The 19,480-nt window shown below is 28.8% G+C and overlaps 1 protein-coding gene across 1 annotated transcript; it reads right to left on the reverse strand.

The window, feature by feature from the left end:
* Window positions 1–4,480: 4,480 nt before the first annotated feature.
* LOC114419031 (MLO-like protein 10) lies at window positions 4,481–10,936 on the reverse strand. The gene is made up of 15 exons (XM_028384613.1): window positions 10,450–10,936; window positions 9,653–9,710; window positions 9,305–9,531; window positions 8,776–8,892; window positions 8,268–8,328; window positions 8,033–8,121; window positions 7,682–7,756; window positions 7,508–7,596; window positions 7,350–7,399; window positions 7,219–7,259; window positions 6,965–7,138; window positions 6,504–6,539; window positions 6,343–6,410; window positions 6,102–6,162; window positions 4,481–5,217 (listed from the first exon to the last, which is right to left on the reverse strand). The coding sequence occupies exons 1-15, from the start codon at window positions 10,651–10,653 to the stop codon at window positions 4,771–4,773; spliced, it is 1,797 nt and encodes a 598-aa protein (XP_028240414.1). The 5' UTR covers window positions 10,654–10,936; the 3' UTR covers window positions 4,481–4,770.
* Between the last annotated feature and the right edge of the window lie 8,544 nt (window positions 10,937–19,480).

Consider the following 19,480-nt stretch of genomic DNA (forward strand, 5'->3'; position numbering starts at 1 on the left):
ATTTTTAATTATAAAATAAATTATGTTGAAAGAAAAATATTTATACTATGTGTACTCACAATTTTTAATAGAGATTAATCACTTCATATTTAGAAGAAAAAAAAAAGTCGTCCTTCTTTTTATATATTATTTAAAACTTTTTTTTCTGAAGTAATTAAAAAGGAAAATTTCAATCATTTCAACAACGTGGGGTTTTCACTTTTCATTCTTACACAATTTTTCTCATATATCTAACAAGGAAAATAATCATTTAAAATAAGTTATAGAAAACAGTCTTTTACACTTTTAAGTTTTTACATTTCGATTAATTACAATTTTTTATACATCATTATATCATACATTCATACGCGCCAATCCAATCAGTAATCTGTGCAGGGTAAACAAAAATCTATAAAAGAGAAGTGAAAAAAATGCCAAAATTCCTATATAAATCTTTTATCAACTGAATAAAAATAAACTGAAGGGATTATAGGGTACAATTTTTTTTAAAAAAAATGAATATCCAGATAATAATATTTCCTGAAAATTGATAGTAACAACGTTTGGTAAGAAATATCAACGATTCAACGTTTGGTAAGAAATTCTTCACGTCACGTCTCTTTGGATTGCCATTGGAAGTATTTTGAACGTACTTTTGCCAAAACAAACCCTTTATTACTTCTCCGTTTAAATACAGTAGAAATTGTACTACCAATATTTGAACGGCGAAACAAACATAATTCTAATAATAACAACGTCCCGTTCACAAGAAGGGCAGCTATTTTATTCACTAATTTATGAATCTCCCAGGAGGTGCAACTTTTAGAATGTTTGGTAAGAGGGTTTTTTCATACTTTATAATCGTGATTTTCTGGATTTTGGATAAGATGATTTTTAGAAATAATTGAAATTACTTCGGTTAACTATAAATATTATAGGAAATGACTATAAAATGTTTCCTGGAAATCAAATGTTTTTTTAATTTGGTTTTAGTAATTTTTAATATATAAATATTTTTTTCAGAAATATCTTTTTAAGAAAATAACTTCCTCATGTACGCTACTTTATCTCTTATTTATAATAAAAAAATCTTTATTATTCGAAATAAATCTTATTGCGTTTAAAGTAATAAAGTACTATTATGTCTAAAATGATTTTAACTGAGAACTTAATTTTTATAATTAGGAAAAGTTAAAGATTATCAATATGTTATGACTCAATTATTCTTTAAAATAATCTATCAGATATGTCGATCAGTTGGCACAAAATTGTTTAAATTTAATTAATAATTTTCAATTTAAATCTTATTAAATATTTGAGGTAAAATTTTTATACTTATAATAATTCCATTCTTCTATTACTTGTGATTTATAAAATAAAGTACAAAAAGTACTTGGAGGGGATTATCGATCTCTATAGATATTTTTTATTTTTATATAAAGAAACCTCACGCCAAGATATATTGCCCTGACTGTATATTACACCCCCCGCTGCGTTTCTTTGACTAAAATTTGCCACTTGGAACCTTTACGAGGTGCATATAACAGTGTGGATGTAGATGTAAAACTTTGTGATGATTTATTCATGGGGAAAGTCATAATCACGGACCTGAAGAGTAACCACGTCAAGGGTAATATATATCATGATATCATAGGGATAACGTTTTCCTTACACCAAGTGTCGACCAAAAGATTTACCATTAGGTAAATGTCACTTGATATTTTCTTACTATCACATGAAAATCTTTTATAAATGATAACTTGTCTATGAATAATAAAATAATAATTTTTAATATCGCAAAAAAAAACCATTTATAGAAAAATTTTATATATATCTACGATATTTTTCTAGAATAGAATCGGACATTTATTTACCAGAACTAACAACCCGTAGCATCGTGGTATTCTTCGTATATATAGAAACATCTAATGTGATTGTTCACTGAATTTTGTTTCAATATTCAACGCACACTGAGATGGTCATTTTCGTGACGGTTCCCTTTCCTTTTCTACTCTCTCCGTTCACTGATTTTTGTGTAGCGATAACAATCACTACACTGCCATCGATCGCACAAATGGAGAAGATATTTAAGTGATCATTACAAGTCCATTACTTACAAATATTGTTGTCCATTACCGTCTAGTTCAACATTAAATGTCATCATATTATGAAATCAATTTTATCGTTAATCTTTGAAAACGGTACAAGGCGATTCCGCGCGCCCATGTGATATATTTCATCAAATAGAAATTTACTGCTAAGTTTTATGGCAAAAACAAATAAATGACCAATAATCAGCAGAAATTGTAATTTATACTTCCTCTATAATCATATATAAATAAAACTAACTAATTCTACACTAATTAAGAAAATTAATTAACATTATTTAATTTTATTAATCTGAATAAGATTATACATTTAATTTTGATTCAATGCTAGCATAGAAAAGTTTTATGTTAGTACTACGAAGAACAACCATATTATATTCAGTATATTGTCATTTTATATGATTATTGTATTGTTTGAGATTCACAAATTAATGTGATAAATGACATGTGAGTCCTTTTTATATATTTTAATTTTAATGATAATATTATTATTTTTTTTATTAAGATGCATGTATCTACTCATCTAGTAATAATGAATCATTTATAACTAATGAATTATCTATAAGGATTGTTATGTTACACCATTGTAACAACTCCTGCAATCAAAGACTCACCCCTCTAACGCTATAAATATTAGGTTTTATCTCTTTCTTTCGATTCATTTTTAACTCACTCACATATCTACTTAAATGCTGAATCCTTATCCCCATCGTTTACTCTTAAGAGGGCACCAATCATGAAACCCATCCCGACTATGTTTATCCTAACATCAGCCAATTTGATAAGTAAAATGATAAATACAGTTAAATTTATAAAATCAGTTGTCAACATATATTGGATAATTACATTAATAGCTTATGAAATTAAGTTGTGCATATCTTCATTATATGTATATACCTATTACCTATTTCTACTTAATTTGAATGTTTAATTATTTTACTTTTGTGTGTATCATAAAGATAGTTTTAAACTAAAACAGTTAAAACCTAGTTTTTTTTTAAAAAAAAAAGAAGATCATCGAAGTGGCTTATATTTTTTTTTAAGAAAATATTTTCTATATACAAAATTAGGAATTGAACCCTTAGAAGACCCTGCTATTTTACTTCCCTTTATTTTTTTAATAATCGAAGTTCATTTTTTTTTTAAAAACAATGTCAAACATAATGGAATGTAATATACTACTGATGGAATTTGGATAATGTGCATGACTGATAGATTTTCTCAGTGCAACCATTATTAACGTTTATGAATCATCAGTAAAGTTTGAACTTTCCTTTTTTATGTGTTACACTATTTGTTTGCCAGTTTAATTACTTTGATCTCAGTGCAACCATTATAAATGTTTATGATGGATTTGTTCTATTACTTTGAACAATGTGTTGGAAATTGATCATTCTTGATACAATGACTGAACTGCAATTAATTAATGGGACTATAAAATAAATTAGATAGGAGAATAATTATAATTTTTTACTCTCTCAAAATAATATTCGTCTTAACTTATTTTATATAGATAAAAAATAATAAATAAATAAAAAGAGAATAATAATTTTATAAAATTAACTTTATATCATCATTAATTTATTTATAAATTTTATTGTCCAACATTCATATTACAAAGAATATAAGTAAAAAATTAATGATACATTAAAAAAAAATAATAATTATTTTAGGATGATTTTTTCCCTCTTACATAACAATCACAATAGGACAGAATGAGTATTTAATAAAGTAACAAATTAATCTATCGAGATTTCATGCTTTTCTCAATTATCGCTTCGGTTGCATGATCATTGAGAATCATAATTTGGAAAAAAATACTGAAATTGGATTTATTGGGTACTGATAAATTTGAAACAAATGGTTAACAATTAAGAAAAAATGACTTATAGAATAATTGTGTTACACGTAACTGATCGCATAAGTTAAACCAAATACCTTAGACATTCACAATTGAATTGTTGCTTTGATTTATTTTCATCCTTATAGAATCTTTCTTTTTTTTTTCCTTTCTTTTATATGTTTCTTGATTTATATCTTATTTTAATCATTCACAATCTTTAATGTTGCCCACAATTCTTTTGAGATGATTCTTTAAATTTTTTAGTATAGACCTTTGTCTAATCGCAAATAGTCACACTAGCAATAATTTTGGACAACAGCTTTAAAATATCTAAAATATTTCATTTCTTTAAGAGGACAAATTTTGATAGTAGATATTCAATACTAGTTGTTAATCATGCCAAGAATTACTTCAAGAGAAAACAATCTCAAAATTTATTTATATTGAAATGGAGTCAAAAGCAACTTATATATTCATCTTTCAAAGAAGGAAAGTATATATTTTAAAAACAAAGAGAGTGCAATTAAAGTATTTTTTTGGAGACAAAAAATAATAATTTACACTTGTATTTTTTAATACTTTACCACTATATTTAAAAATCCATTCCTCATTTTGCACCCTCGGAGCCTTTTTCTCAAGCATGGATCAGAAGTATCAACATTAAAAGCATGTGAGGGCAATGCTTCCATTAGGTGCAATGAATTATGCTGATCAAGAATGTACAAGTTCATCTCTAAGTTTCAAGATACCCCATAATCTAGAAAGTGTTTTTTTGTTTTTTCTTTTCTTTTTTATGTAAAGATTTATGTATAAGAATAGAGATGAATATATGATCATATGCTATGTGGTGGTTCTAATTTCCACAGGGTCAGGTTTGACAAATGAGAATTCACCTTCACTACTACTGTTGGTTTCTCCCTCACTATCTTGTCTATGTTCTGCTTGTTGTTGGTCGCCATGATCAACTCTTACAATGAAGCTTGTTGTTTGCGACGCCAACGGAGACAACTCAACACCATCGGATTCATATTCATGATCTTGATCTTGATCCTCGTACGCTGTTGATGAGGAGCGGGTTGAGTGGCCAGTAGTTTTGAAACGGTGTAGTGTGGGGCCAGTGGAGTGCACTGTTGAAGAATTACCAATGGGGCTTCCATCCATGATTCGTGCACTCGACTTTCCTAGCGTCACTGCTCCTCCCTGCTTCTTCTTCGCAGCCATGTGCCATTTCTTCAGAGCCTTGTTTGTTTGCTCGTCAAATATTGCTGTTTTCATCCTTGAACCCATCTGCGTGTATGTATGTGTGTGTTTACAGTGATACATTGTCGTCAATTAGACCAATTCAAACGTTCATAGCTTGCAAAAGTAAATCGTGTAATATTACATAATACAAAAAATGAGAATGTTAATTAGTAACTTAAGGGCTTACACAAAATTTACTCAATACTATATATTAAAAACATTTAATAGAATACATTGAATATTATTTGGTCCAAAATTTACTTTAAGTCACTTGATATTTATAGTTACACAAACTTTACCTTAACATATAATCCTATATCATCCTTTGCTATATACTAAAAATATTTAATAGAATACACTCAGATTCTATCAAAAAAGAAAAGAGCACATTTTCTGATTTGTATGTTATTTTCCAAAGGAAAAAGTTATTTAGACACCCAACATCAATTGATAACTTGAGAGAGATAGAGAGAAGAGAAAGAAACATTGATATGATAGATAATGTAATGTGATAAAAAGAAAAAAATAAATAAAAGTTTTGGTTGGACGTTTAAAATAAAAGGTTGTCAAAATATTATCATTCTCTTTCTCAAAATAGATAGAGAAAAAAATATAGGAGTAGTTATTAATGCAGAGCAATTAAAGAGTAAAGACATATTGTAAATAACATCACAATTAAATTTTTACTAAGATTTCATTTGAATGGTTTGGTTAAAATAGCTTAAAAAACATAAGGAGGGTTAGTAGCATTGGTAATTATATTGGAGCTGTCATTTCTTCTGTTTACCCCTCTTTTTTGGATAAACAACACTTGTGTGCCATATGTCTCGGTTAAGTTCATGCCAGACCAATATATTAGTAATTGAAATCATCAAACCTTGCAAGAATGTCTCAACAAAAAACCAGGAAATAAAAATGTGAAGGTATACCTGAGTTACAAGAGCATATAATGGAAGGGTGATATAGCTGCAGAGGCATAGCATCAAAATCCTGCAAACCTCATGAGAATTAATCCAATTAGTTTATCATTCTAATGCTGGATGTGTCTATAAGACTCCCTCTTTACTATTGTTTTCAAATGCAAAGAGATAACCTCAACTAACAACATAAGACACCAATTAAAATACGAAATGTGTTCTTAGGCAAGCAAGAGAATTTCAGAAGGCTTACCCTAGAGCTACTTTTACTACTGCAAGCTTGTAGTCAGTACGGAAACAGTTTCTCAACCCAAAAGAATACTGCAAATAAAAAATTGTTCTTTTATTATTCAGGAATATAGACAACTAAAACACATTAGCCAATAGTCAAGATAGTGTAATGAACTTCATTACCCATATCCACAAGATATATGTTATTTGGAACGCATTCTGCAAGTGTAAGAAAATCAGTTAGTTGCTAACTTTTAATAATTGATAAAATAAAATAAAACAAAACTTCTTCAGATAAACATTTTAACTCTCACAAGTACAAAAAGCTTAATATAGGTAGTATAGGTAGTTTGATATAATTGTTTATAGAAGATCCACCAAACTATCTCAAATTGAATACACTTAAAAAGTCGAGTGCTTTAAAGCTGTTTATTAAAAAAGAACAAGATTTGCCTGAACAGACAGACAAGTTTTCAAGGTAAGCATATGTGATCTTCAGCATTATAGATAATTAGTGTTACACAGAGAAGTATACATTTGCCTCAAAGGCTGCATTGAACTTCAAATCTCAGTAGTTATATATTGTCTATTCCGTATCAAAAACATTTATCCCAGTATCTTCTAAAAGGAAATCTATTGCATACCTGGAACAAAGCAAAATGGATAAGATGTAGAACTAACTGTGGCTGACCAAACCAAAAGTATTTGTCTGAGCCTTGGACAAGAGGCATTCCTTGGACAACTGCATGTCTTTCCGTGATTTCAAGAGCCATATTTGCCAATATGGCTTGAAGTTTTGTTCCAACAGCCAAAATTATCTGCAACCAATCAAATGGCTTACAATTCTAGATCACAGCCAATTTGAGAATTTCATATATACAAAGAACAGAATGCTTACAACAACAGGAATTAAGGCTGCCCAAAGTACGGTGTGCCATCCTGCAAAATTATATTAATTGAATTTAGTTGAATTTTCAACTACAAAATTAACAAATTCCATAGGACACCCCAGACAACATAGTTGCTTACCATTAACATTGATGAGAAGGTAAACTACAACTGATGCCCAGAGGATAGGACTGTCAATAACATAGTTAGCACAGATTTCCAATATACAAGGAAAAACCTTACATAATACTAATATAATGTTGCATATACATTTTACTGTTGTTACTTGTTAGTTTTACCTAACTCCCACGACCACCTTGAAGTCATCTTCTAATGATCTTTTGATATACTTTTGGAAATTAAATTTACTTCCAGGAGCCAGGTGGACCTATATATATTCATAATTCACTGTCAATATAAGGTAAATCCACTGTGAAAAGAACATAATTGTTCCATAAGAAGGGTTGACTTACAGTGATAAACCCATTGCGCAAAGTGAGGTAGTCAGTCTTATTTACAGACCTATAGAACTGCCTAAAGAAGCAGCGCTGAAATTGAAAAAAAAAAAAAAGAAGCTATGTTACATCATCACTTCAAAATAAGCATGAGAAATAGAAGATATAGAACATAATGAGTTTTGACATACAAAGTTTGCTAAAATTGACCAATTTGATTTTCTAAATCACTGCTCAATTTATAACTCAAATTATTGCCCCTAAAGTACCAGCTTTCTGTTTCTTTAATAAATATTACATGTCTACCTAACCATGGTGCCTCCATCTTGTTAGCGAAATTACACTAGAGACAAGTAAGATGGGTCTTACAATGTAGAAGAAGATGGGAATCCTAGTCAAAAAACTGGAATGGGCTCTCACGAATGATGTTTCATGAGTAAGTCTAAATCTTGAAGCAGCTGCATGCACACATAAATAGTAAGTGCCCAAATATACGCATGAGGTTTCATGTAATACTAATAGTATTTCCAAGATTAAACTTGCAAGTAAAACTGAAGAAATAGTAATTTTACTAGAAGAAAATACACATTGTTGAAACCCATACCATTGGCGAACTCATAATTATGAGTTGAAGTCTCCGCTTCCCATGCCTTCCATCCACGTATCTGCAGAAAGAAAACTCTGAGGTTTGGAACTATAACGGAATTTAGTTTCATCAAAACTAAACCAATTTAAGACATCGCTTAAAGATCTAACCACAACCAAAAGTGTACTTCTAGACTAACATTTCCAAAGCAAGAGAAAAGAAAAGGCATAAGGTTGTGTATCCTTAATATGCAGTTGCACAGATAAGGAAAATACATTGAAAAATGCTAGAAACACACTTTCTAACATACTTTTTTGAGCATGCTCTTTATTATTGGTTAAAATTTATCGAAAAACACAAATTTTGGTGGGTTTTATATCTCATTTAATGACTTTCTCTCCTAATTTTGTAGTTTTCAATAAATTTTAACCAGCAATAAAGTATGTGTTAGAAAGAGAGTGTCTTGCTAGCACTCCTCAAAAACATTTGAGGGCTAGTCTACAAAAGTATAGAAGAACAAACACACCTTTAGTCTTCCAAGCATCATTGTAATAGCACTGTAAAGCACATGAATGACTGCTAAGAAGAATACGAGGATGTGTAACTGGTGCAATCCATTGACAGATAAAAGTGGCTCGTGTCCCTGTAACCGCCAACAATTATATAAGCAGCTATTCTTAGGAGACAAAATTGTTAATAAAGTCAGGCTGTGAAAAAGAAATTGTTTATATTGTGCTTACATAAATAAATAGAATAAATCAAAATATCATTATAAATATACAGAAGAGGTGGTAACTATAAAGAATTTGCATAAGTAAAAACTGTAAATAAACATTGAAAATCACTGTAAAAATTATTATTATTCTCTAGAGCAATTGATAAAAGAACTAACTTGATAAGCAATTAATTGTTTTCAATTTGCCAATCGATTAACCTACATCCACTACCTATAGTTATAAGTTTAGCCGTGAGATAAATTCTTCAAGGCAATATTCCAAAAAAGAACATAGAATAGATGAAAAAGAACAACTGAATAAAGGGCAACACAGTTATACCTCCCTGCTGCATTTGAACGAGGTAGTATCAGCAGCTAAATATCTACGTTCATAAGATAAAAGTTTCCTACGATGTTCCTCTTCACTATCTGATGCCTTTTTGTCCTCCTTATATTTATACGGACATGGTAACATATTGTCTGCCAGCTTTTCGGGAATACATATTCTGACAATGTAACTCTGCCCGAAAGTCAAAAGCAGTGAAATGAAACCTAAAATCATCAACTCTGCAAGAAAAAAACAAATCAATGAATAAAATATACTAGTACTGCTAAAATATGACAAATGAAATGGTTATTTATTGCAAATAAAGCTTGAAAAGAGCCTTTGACTTGTTAAAATTCTTACCAGCCTTGACCTTCTCCAGAGCTTCAAGCAAAGCCTTCTTTTTCTTTTGTCCAAGCCACTGAAGAAAATTTCAAATGGGTGAGGAAAAGAGTACACAAGAGAATTCCAATAAACACCCATCATGATCACAACAACAAATCAGACCAACCCCTCAACTTGATACTCCTATATTTCTAACACTAACACTTCAAATTATGTGCCTGAATTTCAATAACAAAGAAAAAAGATACTCTAATTAAATACTACTACTCTCCAAATCGTCCTCGGGAATTCAAAACAAGGGAAACCAGAAAAAACTCACTCCTATGATAAAAAATTAAAACCCAGCAATAACAACTTCAATTTAAAATTGTTATAACTAACTTGCATGAACTCTTAATTTGAACGAAACAAAAAATTATTCTTCAAGTTGAATGAATCAATTCAACTTTAAGGAAGAATTTTTTTTTAATTTAAATTGGTGTTTTGAAAATTTCTCACAAAGACAATTTAAGAGAACCGCAAACACAAGATAAGGAACGTAATGTCATAGCTAACAGTAAATTATTCATCTATATATGTAGGTCCAATGACCAAAATTCAGCAAGGAAAAAAAAAAGATATTTCAATTTCCAAATTAAATTACAGGGGACATAAATTGAGAGCAGCCACTACCGTTTTTCTGAAATAAATTGAAGAGACGTGGAAAAGACAGTTGAATTCAAAGGGAAACGCACAAACAGAGAGTTAACGAAAACAATAATAATAATAATAATTACAGAAAGAGAGGTTCAGAGTTTCATTAACTGCATACATACCGTCCCAACTTTGTGGAGACTCTTTTCGAGTGCTATGGATACCAAGATGAAAACAGTACAGACAGCAGCAACGGCCCACGTTGGTGTCTGGTCTAGGTCTCTGGAGCTGCTGCTACTTTCACCTGCTGCCATGGCCAAACCTCCAAAACAGAGCCATGAAAACAACACAGAACAAAACAGCTTTCTGAACTTGGAGCTATACATGGGGGAAAAAAAGAAGAAAAAGACTAGACTAGAATGAAGGAGAAAACTGGGTTGTAAGAACTTAGAAACAGGTTTTATGTGTCGGTGTTCCTCGTGAAGAGAGAATATAAAGAAAGAAGGTTTTTACATACGAATTGAGAATGATGCTTAGAACGAAGGAAGGAAGTTGTAAATGGTGTATGTGCTGCAGAGCTGGAATATGACAGGCTTGTATATGTTGGGTTACAAGTGTGAGGTGAAGTCCCACATCGAGTAGAAGTAGAAAGGTTCAGCAGCATATAAGTGAGGAGAAGACTCTAAACTTTAGCCTTAATGTTTTGGGTTAGAGTATGGTGTCAGGTCTCCTTATATGTTGGCTCAGACGAGTATGCAAGTACCGCAGGTGGCCCGGTTCCCTATGGTATTTTACAGACACCATTATTAATCTATGCAAATGTTACCAGCTATTCTTATGTCATCCATTAAAGTGTTAACAAAATTATTGAGATATGTAAAATTATATTACGCATAACTTTTTTTTTTTTACGTTTTTCTGTTATTTTTATATTAAATATTTTTTCCTTCTTTTTAATTTATTATTGTTTTTATGGAAGGAAAATATAGTTGTTTTCTTTTTTTATTAGAGAACTTGCCTTTTTTTGTTGAATTCAAAATTATATCTGTCTTAGATTAAAGATCAATTTATCGAGACTTATTTAAGAAGTTCAACTTTTAATAAATTTTTTTGTATATACCAGGGGCTCTCTATTTTTAAATAAACATAAAATAAAATAAGAAAATAAAAGATTTTAAGAGGTTAACTTGAAAAAAATAAAGGTAGTCGAAAAGGAAGAAACTAATATAAGGGTTGGGTAGTTATCGTAGTTTCAAAAAGAATAGTAAAAATTTAAACATCTAAATATAAATATAAAATTATCTAGTGAAATATGTATATCAAGAGAAAGTATTTTCTTTGTTAATAATATAGATATAAAAAAATTGAGGATCAAATATTTTGTTTTATTTGTATAAATCAAAGATATGTATCAGGTATATTGGAATTAAGCTAGACTCCTTAATTGAGGATCGAATATTTAATAGTATATGTAAAATATTTCTCTTTTTTATTTGAGGAATTACTATATATTTATACATAAAATATTGGTTGATGCTGATATATTTATTTATTAATAAAAATGTATCAAGCAATCTCGCTCATCGTTGTTTGAAGCTGTACATGGTTTGACTTAATTAATTAACGTTAGTCCACAGGATAAATATTTTTTTTTAGTGTCTTCCTCTTGACACGTTCTATATTCATTGGTTTTGAGATGCTCATTGAATAATGCAGCATGATCTCCATGGATACGATCGAATAAAAAAAATTGTTATTATGATAAAAGAAGAAGAGGGAATACGAGATTATTATAAATCAAAAGAAAAAATTGTTATGCCACCATTAAAGGGCATCCAAAAAATCAGCCAAAACATTTTCCGGACACTAGTTGAGTTTGGTTAACATTAAACTCCCCGTTGACACTAACTTTTAAGGTAAGGGTGATAATTAATCGAGTTTGAGTATAGTATTATCATGATTCATGTTTATATGTTTATATATATATATATATAACTTACTTTATATTGTCTTATACATTAATTAATTTTAGATTAAAAATATTCCTAGTTAAATAAAAGAAATTTTATATTAACGTGTATTTAAAAGAGAGAAACATCGATGATAATTATGTTTTTGAAAAAAAAAATTTAAGATAAAATTATCATCAATTAAATTAATTTTTTTAAATATTAATGAATTAGATAATTCAGTCTTATAAATAAAAATTAAACTAATATATTTAGATATTTATTTATGTCAATAACAGTATATATCTAATAGTAGTGGTCATAAAAAAAAATTGTAATGACAGTGGTGTCAATTCAAGTTGGGGTAGGGCGCTCAAGACAACCCATTGTTAATAAACAAAATATCAGTTTAGGTTAAGTAGTAACAATGTAATCGCAGGCCAAAACTTTCTAAGCTAACCTAAGGTGATACTTCACAAACTAAATTGATACTTCATAGTGAACTTTTAAGTTAAGCCTAAATCCAGTTAGGAATCAAATTCAATAGATATTATTTCAGTAAATAAATTATCAATTTAGTTTGTGAACACCTCCATTCTTTTTTTGTTGGCTTGGGTTTGGTTATTGCCCCCAAGGTGTTTGATGGTTCTCTTTTTTCATATTTATTTATGATATCTTGAGGCAAGCTACATTCGCCTCATCATTGAAAGGGTATCAACTTAATTTAAATTGTCTCAATCTTGACTCAGCAACCCCCCCGTTTTTTGTCTAAAAAGATGATGATATTTCATAATGGTGGCGTAGATATGGATAAATTTATGGATCTTATACTTAAAGACTCGTTCATGGCTCTTTTTTTGTATATTGTTTTATAATGGCATTGGTTCTCTTTGAACTCGAATACTTTTAAATTTATATATTTTAGTTGGTATATGGATCGAATATCTTACATCAATCAAAGTTGTCAACACTGTGTTGAACTTGCATTAATTATTGTAGTGGGATCTGAATACCCCTTATATCTTAATAAATATAGTTTTTGCTATTGTAAAAAAAGTCTGATCAAGATTATGTATGATATTTTAATTAGAACCTAACCTTCATCATATATGGCTTATCTCTAAACTGGTTGGCCTAGTCAGAAAGTGTTGGATAACTTACATCAAGTTTTATGCTCAAATTTCATTGATGAAATTGTACATATAAAAAAAATTTAAATATATTTTTAATCATTTAAATTTGAGTAATTGTTTTTTTTTTAAATTAATTGTTGTTATTCTCTTGAATTTTTGAAAAACTATTTGTAATCTCTTTTTATTTATTGTGTTCATGGTTTGATAATTTGTGATAATTTCTAATGGTCAAAGTTTATTTTTCAAAAAATAATTTCTGATAATTTTAAACTGCTAAAATATTTGATTCATGGTTTGATAACCATTTTTTTATATATATTTTAACATTTTTAAAGAAAAATAAAAATAAAAAACATGAAAGTGAAATTGTGGTGATTTTTTTAATATATTTTGATGATTTTAAAATGACACAAATTAATTTTCAAGAAATTAAATTTTAAAAAAACATTTTTAACAACAAAAAATTGCTATAAATTATGATATCATTAATGTAAAGAATGAAAGAAACTAAAAGTAATTTTTCTAAGGGATTAATAAAAATAATTTTTAAGAACTAAAAAAATAATTATCCAAATTTAAAAGACTAAAAATATATTTAAGCCTAAAAAAATACTAATATCATTTTTTCCATTTTAACACTTAATTTCCATCCTATTAGTACCTGTATACTTATAACATTGGACTAATTACCAACATTATGTAGTTAAATAAATTATATTATTATGTCTTCTTTTCATACAAATTAATATTGTAATACTCGTACTCCCTCACAAAATTTGGTAAATAATTTAAATATGAACTCAAATATGTTTTATAAGTAACTACATTACTTATTATCAATATATTTTTTTTGTCGATAACTATTAAATTTATAACTAATTACCATCCTTACTTTTGACCCTAAATTTGTATATTATGTCAACAATTAAAGAAGCTATGCAAAGCATCTGTTCACTTTATAATTTCAATAAGTCAGAACTCCTATATTTGCAGTAGTTTAGTATCTTACGACTCTTTGATATAATGCTTTGTAGAATTTAATTGGATTATATTAATAGTATAAAAAACTAATAATCACTATTTAATCATAAATGGTTGTGTATGATGAAATTATTATTTTTAAATAATTAATTTAAAAGTCAGATTTGAATTAATTTTAATTATTTGACAATGTGGAAAATTTTATACCAACAGCGTATAAAAATTAAATTATTTTTCATATATGGATTTTCTCCTTGAAAATGTGTAAGGCATGATAAATAGTAATACTTGTCATTTGAATCAAAGGTATATGCTAAACTGATCAATTTTATGCATTTTTATTAATTGGTTTATTTAACTAATTAAACAAAGGTGCAATGGGAATTTTTTTTATAAAAAACTTAACATACCACTTTAGTTTTTATTTTAACATACCACTTTAGTTTATATTTTTTTCTTCTAGAGTTTATTCTTAACATCTAAAAAAATTAAACTTATTTTTTTAGTCTTGACTTAAAAAAGACTTGTCTAATTATTATAAAAAACCCTAATGTTTAATCAAAACTATTTTTAGAAAAATAATATATAAACAAATGGACCAAAATTAATCATTTGAAAATTAATATTGAGACAATCCTTGAGAATATTAATTAGGCAAAATTACACTTTTGGTCCTCCAGTTTATCTTCAATTTCGGATTTGGTCCTCCTATAATTTAATTCACAAATTTGATCCTAGTTTTATAAATTCCTTCAAAATTGGTCCTGAAAACCCGATTTGAACGTTGACCGTTAACTTAAGACGTTGACTGTCACGTGTCAATATCACGTGTGACTGCCACATGTCAATGCCACGTGTCAATGTCTGAGTAGTTCCCTGTAAAAACTTTATTTTTTTAGGTAAAATTGTACTTTTGATCCCTCAGTTTTACTCCAATTTCAATTTTGGTCCCCTTATAATTTAATTCGCACATTTGGTTTTCCAATTTTATAAATCCTTATAAATTCAGCCAAATTTCATTATTGGAGAAGTTGTATTTCAAATTTCAAATAAAAATACCATTGTCATACATAGGCCACTTAAACAATCGTATACACATAATACCGCATGAGGGAGTAAAAAAAGAAAAAAAAAGGGTTATTACAGAACCTGTTAAAGTAAGAGATCTTAAAATTTTAGACTCAGGTTGGGATTTATGCACCACTTTCTCAAGTTGAACAACCTCGTAAGTGAGAGAGACAAAGAGTGATTTTTCTCTGAATTTCAAGCGAGTGAAAACCTTGCGATGAAAAAGAAGTGCGAGATTTATCAAGACCTACCTTGTCTCTAGCACTAGTGGCTAAATCATTCAAAAGACCAATTTTGTAGGAACAATTTATAAAGGAATTTTATAAAACTGGGGGACTAAATGTGTAAATTAAACTATAGGAAGACCAAAATCGTAATTGGAGTAAAACTGGGGACCAAAAATACAATTTTACCTACAAAAAATAAAGTCTTTACAAGGAACCACTCAGGCGTTGACATGTGACATTGATACGTGACTGACACGTGGCGGTCAACGTTCAAATCAGCCTTCCAGGATCAATTTTGCAGGGATTTATGAAATTGGAGAACCAAATTTATGAATTAGATTATAGGAGGACCAAATCCGTAATTAAAGATAAAGTGGAGAACCAATTTTACAATTTTTCCTTTTAATTAAAACAACTTAATAATACTGATTAAAAACAACAAATTAAAGTCCAATAATTTCTGCTGATGAACTGGGAAACATACGCGTTGAATCTATTTTGCAAACCGACACTCCAAACGTCTCCAAAAACGCTGAATCATTTTTCCTGATTTCATATTTCACAGTTTGTTTGATATATTTTTTTTATTTTATAAAAGTTTGTTTTTTTGATAATTATGGAGCATAGTATCACCCCACCGGGAAACTGGTTGGGGAATATACTCAATGACTGTTTGTATATACAAGGAAATGAATATTTAATGACACGTCTCGAATTTCAATTTATGTTTATGGAGTTTTATCAAATAACAACAATTATTTTTGGTTAACAACTTCTCTCCCAAAGCTTACTCATATGGAATAATAAATTTCATTCATAGAAGATAGAAAGATTTTTTTTTTACTCAGCAAATAAGTATATATTTATATGTATGAGGCACAAAAGGTGCCATAAACATTTACAAGAATGCTCAAGGTACATGGTTACACATTATTAATAAGAGTCACCGATTAATACTGCATGCATAACCAGGACCAGAAGCTTCCACCATCAAAAACCATAAAACACAGGGAATATTAATTCTGGTAGACATTGTCCTCTCCTACAATTGTCACCGCCCAACCTCATAAGGAAAAATGCATAAATTCAGTGTGTATCTAACTATTTATTTATCAGGAAAGAGACCCTAATATCTAGGGTGTTAAACTTATCTGATATTAGTGATTTCACACATATGTTCCACATTTCAAACCCGTGATAAAGAAAAAAGACAATTAAATTCGTATAGTCCAAAAGTGGGGGTCCTTTAATTCCTGTTTTTGACACAATACTTAACGAGGCATCGTTTCAGTTCTCACCTACTAGTCAAGTACAGGATGTCGAACCATAGAAATTATAAGAAAAATGTTTCATCAACGTTCATTATGCTATAAAAGACATTTAGAGAGAGAGAGAAAAAATACAAGAGCAAAAACAAAATATTATAGAATTTATGATATAAAAAAAATTAAAAATTGAAAGTGTTAATAAAGTATTTTAAAAAAAGTAAATATTTGTGTATCACTGTTCAAATTAGAAAATTGAGAACAATATATTTCCACAATTTGATTTTCTATAATTAACCGTAATCATCAACTGGTCTTGATATTTATGGAAATATGATCCATTGACCTACACTGTAGTTGTACAGGACCATAGGTCCCCATCAACCATGATTATGGGAATAGCCGAATACTCTCCATTACCCTCCTGTCCCTTCATATTTATATATTGAATTTTGCAGATTTAATTATTTAGCACGCGCATTATATTTAAAATTTGAATTTCAGGTTTAATTTTATAGTATTAAAAATAAGTTAATTAAGACTTCAAGCAATATATATATATATATATATATATATATATATATATATATATATATATATATATATATATATATATATATATTATATTCTGGCAACCATGGATATTAACATAAATTTACATAAAAGTTTGTAGTATGGTATTTATTCTCTTGAAATAAAATTTAAAAAGAAAAAGTAAGAAAGAAAATTGGTTGCATATATTACAAACAAATACATACAGTTATTAAATTATATCTTGAAATTATAATTTTTTAATTGATAATAAATTAAAATGGACAAAATTTCACACCTGTTTTAAATAAAAAATTGATAATGCTACTTTCTGCCAAATCTTACATTTCATGCGATGAATAGATTCTGCAACAATATTTGAATTATTATAACTCTCTGTGCGATCTCTCTCTCTAATAAGATTGATAATTAATTTCCATTTTGAAATCTTCAGATAAAAACTTCACCAAATGAGAGCTAAAAGTGTGCCGTGAGGGAGAAGCAATGGATTAACCAGTTATAATTCTTTATTAGGTGTGATTGCAACACACCATTTAACATATTATTTCTAATAATTAATTTTTAGTTAAAAATTATTAAAAACTGTAAAATCATAAAAGGTTAATTAAAGAACATGTCAGAAGTATAAATTTTACTTTTTTCAATAAATTTTAACTAATATAAAAAGTGTGTTTCAATATGGAGAATATATATATTCCTTCCATTTTTCATTCTTTATATAAATGGGGAGCATTTTGCGGTCTAGTATTCCAAATGAGACTATAATCCAATGATCTAGACAAAGACAAGGAAAACGTGACTATCATAACGCTTGAAAATGATGAGAACTAATCCACACTGATTACTTAAATATATTACAAGTTGAGATTGGTCAAAGCAAACTATATAGAGACTATGAGTAAACCAAAAAGAAGAAGAATCAATTATGTCATTAAAACTTTGAGAATCATTTTGGAGCACCAAGTGTACGAGAAAGCAAGATGCTAAGGGGATGATTAAGATTAGTATTTGACGAACCAGTTGCTAATTGAGTTCAATTATTATTAAATCATCTTGTCGATGGCATTAGTTAGTACTTCTTCCTTTCCGTTATGTTTAGCATAGTATAAACGAAAAAAAATGCTTGATGTCACTTTCAACACCACTTGGTACAGTTTTTATACCTTTTCTTTTTAATTAATCATACTTTTACTTTTTAATTTCACCAATCAACAAATGTGGCAAGATGTATGGCAATTGGCAAACATTTTTTTCGTTGTATTAAATCACCTGTAAACAAATCAAATACATAATCAGGTCTGAATGGTATTTTCAAAACTATTACCAACATTTGTTTTAGAAGAACTAATGGCAACGTTTTTTTTTTCTTTTTATGGAAATACCAACATTAATGCAATCAAGAATGTACATTTGGTTTGTAGTAAAATCCAATACTTTTTCAACGGGCAATTACTTCTCTCTCTCTCTCTCTCTCTCTCTCTCTCTCTCTCTCTTAAATTTATCAGCCAACGTGGCAATTTAGTAATTCTCTTCTTATTATGTGAGTTATTCAACAAAAAAGAAACAAGGATTTGCTATCAGGATTTTTTTTATTATTTCCTAAATGATAAAAAAAATTCCAAATAGCAATTTTTTTGACAGAATAGCAATTAATAACTTGATAAATGCCTTGTATATTGTATGAGTTTTTTTTTTTGTTGAAAGAAATGAGTTTCTTTTTCGTTTACATAAAATTTGAAATATAATTTAAATAAAAAAGCAAAAGATACAAGTAGGGGAAGTTGGGACACTCAACATTTTTATTGATACACCCGTCGTTTTCCAAAATACCAAAAATGTCCTTATGGTATTTTTAATTACAAATAGCATATTAGTTTTTTTCATTTTTGTAGTGTCTTTTTTTTCCATAAAATCGCACTCCCTTAATGTAACTTGCTTCCCTTAACATCCTTTTACGAGTGTTTGTTGTCGTCGGTGGTCGGTGATTCACGTGCATTGTTTACAGGTATGAAAGTTTGGTGGTTTTCCGTTGCAGAAG

The sequence above is a fragment of the Glycine soja genome, chromosome 1, assembly GCF_004193775.1.
Source record: "Glycine soja cultivar W05 chromosome 1, ASM419377v2, whole genome shotgun sequence".
Classification (NCBI taxonomy): Eukaryota; Viridiplantae; Streptophyta; class Magnoliopsida; order Fabales; family Fabaceae; genus Glycine; species Glycine soja.

Excerpts from the sequence above, each read along its gene's own strand:
- LOC114419031 (XM_028384613.1), bottom strand. The coding sequence starts at position 10,653 with ATGTATAGCTCCAAGTTCAGAAAGCTGTTTTGTTCTGTGTTGTTTTCA. Across the intron at positions 7,597-7,681 it reads TGCGCAATGGGTTTATCACT|GTCCACCTGGCTCCTGGAAG; the intron begins GTAAGTCAACCC and ends GAATATATATAG. Across the intron at positions 7,139-7,218 it reads CAGCCTTAATTCCTGTTGTT|ATAATTTTGGCTGTTGGAAC; the intron begins GTAAGCATTCTG and ends GATTGGTTGCAG.